The 9650-nt window shown below is 36.4% G+C and overlaps 1 protein-coding gene and 1 long non-coding RNA gene across 2 annotated transcripts; both read left to right on the top strand.

Annotated features, from left to right (window-relative positions):
- The first annotated feature begins 3314 nt into the window (after positions 1-3314).
- LOC140182756 (uncharacterized) lies at positions 3315-4289 on the top strand. Its single transcript, XR_011878851.1, has 3 exons — positions 3315-3509; positions 3639-3732; positions 3838-4289. It is a non-coding gene; the product is annotated as an uncharacterized lncRNA (long non-coding RNA).
- A 1262-nt stretch (positions 4290-5551) lies between these two features.
- Positions 5552-9650, top strand: LOC112786875 (uncharacterized). Its single transcript, XM_072230367.1, has 6 exons — positions 5552-7834; positions 7950-8185; positions 8262-8476; positions 8581-8673; positions 8773-8874; positions 9130-9650. The coding sequence occupies exons 1-3, from the start codon at positions 7462-7464 to the stop codon at positions 8313-8315; spliced, it is 663 nt and encodes a 220-aa protein (XP_072086468.1). The 5' UTR covers positions 5552-7461; the 3' UTR covers positions 8316-8476; positions 8581-8673; positions 8773-8874; positions 9130-9650.

The raw sequence follows: 9650 nt of genomic DNA on the forward strand, positions 1-9650 counted from the left end.
TTCTTAGGACTATCAAGAATGTGGTCTTTCCAGACGGGTACTCTAGCAACATCTCTCGATGTGTTGATATAAAACAGCGCAAGTTATTGGGCTTGAAGAGTCATGACTGCCACATTCTAATGGAACATCTCTTGCCAATTGCGTCAAGGCACGTATTGCCCACCCAAGTGTCCGCTGTCTTGGCTCAGTTATCAGCCTTTTTTTGACTACTATGCAGCAAATGCATAGATCCTCGTCAACTTCCTCTCCTTCAGGATTGTGTGGTCCATACTCTATGCCACATGGAGATGATATTTCCACCTTCCTTCTTCACAGTCATGGTTCATCTAACGGTGCATTTGGTCGAAGAGGCACGCCTCGGTGGCCCAGTGCATTACCGGTGGATGTACCCAATTGAGAGGTAAAAATCTACCTAAGCTTCCTCAAACTATTTTTTTAGGATAACTGTCACCTATAATTTTATGTGTTATGTTCTCGAAGGTACCTATGTCGTCTCAAGCAGTACATGCGTAATAGGGCACAACCGGAGGGATCTATTGCAGAGGGCTACTTGTCAGAAGAGATTCTCACGTTCTGTTCAAGATATCTAGATAACGTCGAGACTAGGATCAACCGACCGACGCGGGTTGACGATCGGCCGAGCGATGTCTTGCCCAGTGAGGCTTCCAGCATGTTCCCAGAAGTTGGAAAGGTGGTCGGGGCTGCTTCGTTTTTTACTTTGACAGCCACTGAAATCCTTCAAGCACATCGTCATGTACTGGTCAATTGCATTGCTGTAGAGAAATTCTTAGAGTAAGTATCGAGACCGAGTTCTAAAATAATCCAGCGAGCCAATATGGCTTTAATAATAATAAAAGTGAACATTTTTTTCACACTGCATAGTGAGTACAGAGCCATCACAAAGAGAAAAATGCGAAGTAAAACAAGGTCCCAGTCTCTTATAGATAGTGTGGTGCACAGAGAATTCCCAAACTGGTTTAGGCATTAGGTAATCCTTAATATCACAAGATCCCACTACCCTTTGATGCTTTCTTGCCTCTAATGGTTCAATTCTAGGTCCCATTTGGAAGCACCAGTCATTCGAACGAGTTGCAATGGCTTGCCTGTGGGCCCCTTGCTCAGGCCAGACGCTATCAAGCTTACAACGTCAATGGATTTAAATTTAGAACCATCTCGAGGGAGCAAGGGATGAAAACACAAAATAGCGGGATTTATGTCACTTCGGATACTAGGAGTTATGCAAGCAAACGGGATGTCAATGTTGCCATCGGCGGTGTCTCGTACTACGGGAGATTAGTAGACATCATCGAGCTAAATTACAGTGGTCAGTTCAATGTAGTCTTATTCAAGTGTCTCTGGGTAGACACCACGTCGGGCAGAGGCATATGACAAGACGAGTTGGGTCATACCTGTGTCAATTTTGCCAATCCGATTCACACCGGTGATCGAGAAGACGATGAGCCGTACATCCTAGCATCTGAGGCACGTCTTGTGTTCTACGTGGAGGATGAGGTGGACAACGGATGGAGTGTAGTAGTCCATGTGAAGCCAAGAGATTTGTTTGACATGGGCGAAAATTATGAACAATGTTAGGTCGACTTTCACCCCCAGTGCTGTATGACCAGCTTGCCTGAATTTGATGTCGAAGGCCTGCGGTTGACAAGAGACGAGGTTGTCGAGGAATCCACTAATGACGGGGTTCAGGATTGTGATGAGGCCGCCGATTCCTAAAATACATTTCTCCATCACGGATGTAGCTCATATTCACGGGATTTCATGCGCATGTACTACTATAGTGATTCACCTATGATAGATAGTGAATTTTATCCTAGTCATATCATTATACAAAAAATTGAATTGATTGAGTCGTTTATTAATTTCTAAAACTTATCCTCTCATATGAAGCTCCTTTAGTTGACTAGTTTCTCATATAAAGCTCTTTTATTTAACTCTTACCTCTCATATAAGACTTCCTACAATCGCATATTTTAATTGTTCCTGTACATTCTGTCTATGTCCGTGGCCTATCAGGGAAATTGGAGACACGAGACTTCTTTCTCATTACCCGAAGCTATTGGTTTGCAGAGAAGATGATAGAGGCATCTCCATTCTCTTCGTTGGAGAACGCAACATCCTTTGCAAGGCAGTTGTGGTTCAAAGAGTCTCGTATACAGTCATGGCTGGATGCCTTCTCTGGACACAGTCACCTCTATCGAGCCATTGGTCATGCTCCAGCTTCAATGATGAGGGTTAGATTGCTGTTTCCCAATTTCATTATCAAAATCTTTTTCATTTTCGTTGATGAAACCCATTTTCAGACGGTTATACTAAATTATTAGGAACTGCTTCAATGGGACCGAAGGTACCGGGCTAAATTCGGGTTTGAGTTTATAACAAGTACGGAATTGTGGTTCCCCAAAAAAAAACTTGACGAGGTGAAGGTAAAAAACTTTCTATTTTACTTTTGTATTTATCTAACGTATAAAACAGTTCTCTATATATGTAGCTAAATTCTATCTATAATTCTCTATGGATTAGAAATGCTGTAGTATCATATAGTAAATATATTTACAGTACAGCTATTAAAATCTAGATTTTTCTTCATTATTTTAGTTATAGTTTTTCTTAATTTCCCAATACGTCTAGACGTAGCTACCACCAGGTAAAAATAAATAAATACAGATATAATGTATATTATTAACCATTCAAACTTCAATGACACAAGACTATAGTAGCAGCTTATTTTGTTACACACTAAATACTCTTACCCACATAGCACTCAATACTAATAATAGTAATAGAGTTATACCTTGAAAAGAAACATCTCATTTTCATTATACTTTTAGTGTAATAATGAGCTATGAATTTTAAGAAACACAGATGTTTAAAAATTAAGCCCAATTGTTTTTAAAAACGAGCTGAGCAAATGGATCTTAGTTTGTTGAAAAGTTTTAGAAAAAATTACACACGCCTCACTGTTGATGAAATTCAACCCTCTCCTAAAATTTATATACTATTATTCTAAGTATTTTTCTATTCTATAAAATGTGACACAGAACACCACTATAAAGATAATACAGAACTCTTCTAAAAGGTGAATTTCACGGTCAATTTCAGTGTGATTTGGGCAAATAAAAGGAATTAACAATAAATTTAACCAAACTTTAGAAGGGGTCAGTATAATTTGCCCAATTTTTATTGGATTCCATGTCAGGCTATTTAATTTCAATTTCTTCTTGGAGCTTCATAACTAGTATTCATATATAAAGTATTATGTCAAAGAAAAGTATTAGCTCGTTTGTAGGAATATTTGGAGCTTCATAACTAGTATTCATATATTTATTACTTTTTTTCCCGGACCTCAATTAAGTGGAAGCGTAAGCAGAGGTTAATCAAAGCACCCAATTATTCATGAGAATGGTGATTGATTATAGAAAAGATCAATACATGGTGTGTTCTGACTCTTACTTCATAGATTCATAGGATTAGATATTCAACCCAGCCTTGAGGTATGGCATTGTTCTGAGCAGTATCTTAAACCCCTGGGCAATATCTTGTTGTCCTAATATCTTTTTGGTTGATAATTGGTTGATAATTCGTCTTCTTATTATTAGTGTTAATTTTGGAAATTTGTGCAGGCACGCTATGAAAATACTCTGGTCGTTGAACTGGATGTTGCATCACGGAAGGAATTCAAGCTCATAGAACATGGCCTTGAACGACTATGGGACAGTAAGAGAGATATGATCTATGCAATGTTAATAATGTATAGGATTGTATTCGCACTCTGATTCTTTAATTTTTTTATTATGTTTGGATATGATGCACAACTCTCAGGGTTATCTCGACCCAATTTCCAAGATGCATCCGAAGCACCAGGAGAGGTGGTTCCAGATTTGATGGAGAAAGAGGACGTTGTCTCCTCTGATGGATCTTATGAGGCCACTTCTGCAGGATGAAATTGCTCCATGCTGTCATATGACCTCAACAAAACGCCAAATGAGAATGAATATCCTTACAGTGGAATGTCTCCTGGAAAAAAGAATGCATGGCACTTGGCTAATTGGGCAATACGGTACTTGAATCCGTGAGGACAGTGCTTTAGGTTATTTGAAGATTTTCAATTCAGGTTATTTAGGAAATTCAAACCTTGTTCATTGGTTTTCTCGTGACTTTATAACTTCTCAGATTGTTATATTGAGATTGTTCTTGTTGGAAAGTATTATCATGTTAGAGAACTTGGGGAATGCGATATTTGGTCAAGATTGGTACAGTTATTATTTTTTAGAGTCGATTAATTAATGAATTGGATTTATCACTATTCCGTGCCACAATGAAGGCCATCGAGTCTACTTTTATACATATTTCATTCGCTGGTGTTTAAAGTTTTTACTCTACGGCTAGTCTTGTGTTTAATCTTTATCATGAGAATATGGAGGTTCAGAAGAGTAAGTGTTGTTAACTTGAGCTTAGTGAGAATTTTGCGCCTTCCTAATAGCGTAGTTGTATCTTGCCCGATATTAATTAAGTGCTTCTAACTCGGAAGATTATCATAATAGATGGAAATGGAAGTAATTTTTTCCACTCTAAAACTGATATAGTTGTAGGAAGTGATTGTGATGATGATATGAGCTGCACATCCAGAAGAGTCAAATGTAGGTAAAATTAATTGCTAATATTTATTAAATTAGTTTTTAAAAGATAATTTTTAAATAAACTTTATCGTATGTAAGTTTGATGAATTAAACTTTAAAAATAATTTTCAATAAGCACAACTAATAGTATTTATATTAAATAAATAATTTGTTAACTGCAAAGTTATTATAATTAATATAAATGTATAATGTTTCATGTTGGAGAACTTAGGGAATGTGACACAGAACTAAATTTTCATTCGCCAGGGCTTAAAATTTTGTGGTAAACCGTGAATGGTTTTTCGGCAAGTTAGTAATTTTTCTTGTTAAAATTAAAATCATTAGCATAACTTTATGTATCAATAAATGAATTAATACAGTTAATTTTTAAATATATAAATTTATTATAATATTTTTAGCTTAAAAAAATTCTTTTTTAAATATAATTATTATTAATTGTGCCCATTAAAAAATATTTTTAGTTTAATTTACGAAAAATAAATACTAAACATTTATTACGATATTTTCATTTAAAAACGAATTTAATTAAATCAAACATGTAAATTAAAGCCAATTCATTCGATTTATTAGCATTTTAAACATACACGATTATATACTTGATTCTACTTTTATTCAATAATGTTTTCACTTAAGTCTACTTCATTGAATTCGATTTACTACATATTTGATTAAATAGTTATTAATTTGTTCGTTTGTTAATAAATCTTATTTATTATTACTAAACCCCTATACTATATTATTATTATTATTATTATTATTATTATATCAACTAACCCTATACAATTTTGCGTCATCGCTAACATAGTGCATTTTTCAATTGGATTTTGTTACTGATGATTTATTTTATCTTATAAATAAATTTGCTTTAAAAGTCAGAAGTTAGGGATTTGGGTTTTAGGCAAACTCAAAGACCCGCCAAAATAATTGAACTCCTTTGATTGAAATTTTCATACCCCAGCCTCTGCAGCAGTCATATCATCTGCTCCTCAATCCTTATACATTCTAACCCTAACTCAAAAACATTCAACGAAGGCACTCCCCAGCCCATAGAAGCTCTGACATCTCGGGCTCCAACAAGAAATCGTTAACTCGCGTCGGATCTTGGGTCTCGAGAAGCTACCAGTTGCTCAAGTCTCTCCGCCCGTGTGGTTGTCTTCCGGTCGGGATTACTGTTGGCCCAACGTCTCTGCTCCGATAACCCTCCCTCTTTCTAACACAAAAATGGGTGATGTTAAAATTGTTGATTTCAGTGGGTGCTCTTAATATGACTGAAATTTGTTTTGTTCCTTTCACCGTAAGCCTATTTTCTTCTGGGTAAGAGGTGAACACAATAGAATGTTAATATGAAGGTGTATAGTCCCCGTAATACAATAAGGAGTTATGAATATTTAATGAACTAAGCAGATTTATTTTGATTCAGATTGTTGCTGACCTGAGGCTACACTATTATAACCTGCTCTGCAGTTTCCTCTTCTAAAATTCATAGCTTGACATCCGCTTTATATATGGGCTAATTTGGGTTGTATAATTTGTACCACTGAAATGCAAATATCACTTGAAAAGGATTAATTTGATGCAGAAGTAGGAATGTTATGAGGAGGTATATCCAATGTAAAGTTGGGAACGGAGGAGTGGGACTTAGGAGTTTGTGTATCGGAAGGGGATACAGGTTTTTTTAGATTTGGTAGTTTAAAATGCACCACTCTTTTAGAAGTATACTTGACTTGGTATTAAAAATGCATTGACTAATTCAAGAACTTATGAGAGCTAATAATTAGATGTTACCCCGTTTGCAGTCACCAGCATGGCCGTTTAGCATAGTTGTCTTATTTTCAATCAAAACTTAGTAAGATTCAATACATTCTTAGCTTGCTGATGTGCTGTCATGCTTAATTACATAATTCAATAGATTTACAATACAATTGTTTTTTTCTTTCCTACTTTATCTCATTTTTAATATTTATATGTAATCCTCATAGCAGCATAGTTTTCTTATTGTCTTGTTGTTTCAATTTGATCATTATTCGTTAATTATTTTAAAATAACATCCTTTTTGGTATCATATACTCGTTGCAATGATTATAGCTCACACTCTAGGACATGCATGAAATAATTAATGCAAGGAGCTAATTAAATTGGGGGAGGGAATGAGTAATTTATAGGCTCTTCCTTGTTTAAACATGTACCTGAAAAGGCACATTTATATATATATATAACCACTTGGATGTGATTTTGAATTGTGCTTGGTGTTCTTTATTAGTGTTGTCTACAATAGCGTTAATGGGTTGGTGATACCTACCTATACGCATTGCATTGTATATATTTTAACTATTCCCTGTGTGATTGGTGCAACATGTTTATATAAATTATTTAGTCACTTAGCCTTAAATAAATATATTAACATACACCATTTATTACCGTTAGACTGTTCATGGCATTAAAAGGAGAGATTGAATAAAATTATATTATTAGATATAGTGTATGTGATATTTGAAGCCCAAAGCTATATATGGAACACGGTAAGAAATTTGGAGTTGCCGTTTGCATGTACTACACTCTTGAATGTATGTGGATCTTTTCCCGTGAAATGTTTGGGAGTATCTTAGATTCCTAGGAAGAAATTATATTTCCACATGTATGTAATCTTATATCCATATTCAAACTTGTGTTTTCTATATGAATTAGTCAATGAGTTATATTTCAATTTTGGTTGTAACAAATTTACCAAAATAGCATGAATGTGCATTGACTCCTCTTAATTCTATTATTCTTTTTTGGTTGAACCAGGCGCCCTATACCTTTTAAGATGGCTAGAAAAGGTCGTTTCACAAGAAAACCGAAAGTAGGACCAGGATGTCAGCAACTACAAACGGCTCCGCCTCCGGTCCCGCCTCCGGTCTCGACTTCCCACCGTGATGACTCTGAAAATCTCCCGGACAGTGGTGATAGTGTCCCTCCAACTTCACGCCCGTTCCTTCCACCGCGTAGTGTACCAAGGCTGGCTCCACAAACGAGCACAACTAACAATCAGAACTCGGAGCCAAGCCATGTAAACTCGGCAGATAATGCTAATGATGTAGATTCTGTCGATCAAGCAGCTGATGAGTCTTTTGTTGATTCTAGAGCTCAGACTCGCAAAGGACGTAAGACTACAGAGTTTTGGGAAGTCAGGACAATCGGTAATTTAGCTAATAAATTTGATGTGTTCAACATGATTTATACTCTTGTTATGTTTTATTATTCTCGCATGCTGTCCACTACGGATAAACTTAACGTATTATGTTTGGCCTATAGATTCCGATGGCACAATCAAGCCGGCAAGACTAAGCGTGAGGGAGGCCATGGAATGGCCTAACGGTAGAAAGATCATCCTCAGGTTCAACAAAGCAAAGCAAGCCATTGGAAACGAAGCTGGACTGTTGAGTGGCGTGCTTGGTCTGCTAGGATCTAACTTTGGGAAGTTTCCTATCTGTGAGGAAAGCTGGCATAAAATTACCACAAAGGACAAAGTTTATGACGAATGTGTGAAGGTAAAAGTTTATATCCCCTTTAAAATACATCTGCTTATTTTTACAATTTTTGACAAATTTTTGGTTATCTGTATAGCAAATTTTCCACATTGATGAAGATAGCGAAGGAACTATAAAAAAAATATCTTGAAAAGTATGGGGAAGTCCTGGAAGGAGACAAGGCTGAGGTTGTATAATGCTTATTTCGAGCCAACGTTCACGACTGAACAAAATATTGAGAATCGTCCCCCGGGAATCGATCGAGAGCATTGGAGATGGTTCCTTGACTATCGCGCCAAACTTGAAACGAAGGTAATCTAGTATATCATTGGTACACAACTTTTATGTAAATTATTGTTGCATTGAGTCTTTTTAGATCATCTTATAATCGCCTTTTGTCTCTACTGGACCAATAGGAAAAGTGCAAGAAAAATGCGAAGAATTGATCAAAACAACAATATACCCATACTGGCGGTTCAAAAAGCTTTGCACGACAGATCGAAGAAGAGGTACTTTACTTTTTTTATTCACTCTTTGGACTATTTCTATGATTTGAGATTGCCTTGATTGTGTGGAAAATGGTAATGTCATAAAAATTTTTTATACAGTTGGAACAACAAGGGAGAATAGTCGGAAGAGGGGAGTTATGGATCGCAGTGCACAAAAAAAAGGACGGCTCCTACATGAATGATGAAGCAAGAGCAATCGGTGTAAGTACTACTACTTATAATTGATCGACTAAGTTATGACCTCAAATACGGTAGTAGTCTACTTTTATATGTTATTTTGATTTTTTACTTGTTGATGAATGGTTTAATTCCCTATGTAGAATTTGAATGATTGAGTTTCATTTATCCCTTACAACTAGTTATAGTGGTTGGAATCCTATGTTGTTATCGTTTGGTGTGTTTTTGACATGAGATGCATCAACATAAATAATTGTTTATGCTAATTTATGTCTGTAGGAAAGAATTGAGGAGATTGAGCAGCAGGATGAGTCATCAAGGGTGTTGTCTCAAAATGATTCCATTGCTCAGGTTTTCGGAAAAGAGAAACCGGATAGAGTACGTGGTGTGGGTTTTGGACCGACTCCTAGTCAACTCTACGGTCCAAATTCACATGGGTCTGGCAACGGAGTCCAACTAGAGGAGACTCAGAGGAAGCTGCTTGAACTGCAGGCACAGCTTGAAGGCGAGAAGTTGAAGAGGAAGGCAATGGAGGATGAGGCAGCAGCAGAGAAGAAAAAGATGAAGGTGATGGAGAGTGCTCTGATTTATCTGTTTCAACGCCAGGGTGAGGAGCTGCCACCAGACATTGCTGCAGGAATGGGTTTCGTGGAATGATAGAGTGAATAGTAGAATATTAGGAGTGGAGATATTTTGCTATGAATCAAGTATTTTATCGAATTAGACTGAGCAACTCTTTGAAAGAGATTTTTTTTTGTTCGTATTTTTTATGGATATATATATATTTCCTATTTTGCTTA

The sequence above is a fragment of the Arachis hypogaea genome, chromosome 20 (assembly GCF_003086295.3).
Source record: "Arachis hypogaea cultivar Tifrunner chromosome 20, arahy.Tifrunner.gnm2.J5K5, whole genome shotgun sequence".
Lineage (NCBI taxonomy): Eukaryota > Viridiplantae > Streptophyta > Magnoliopsida > Fabales > Fabaceae > Arachis > Arachis hypogaea.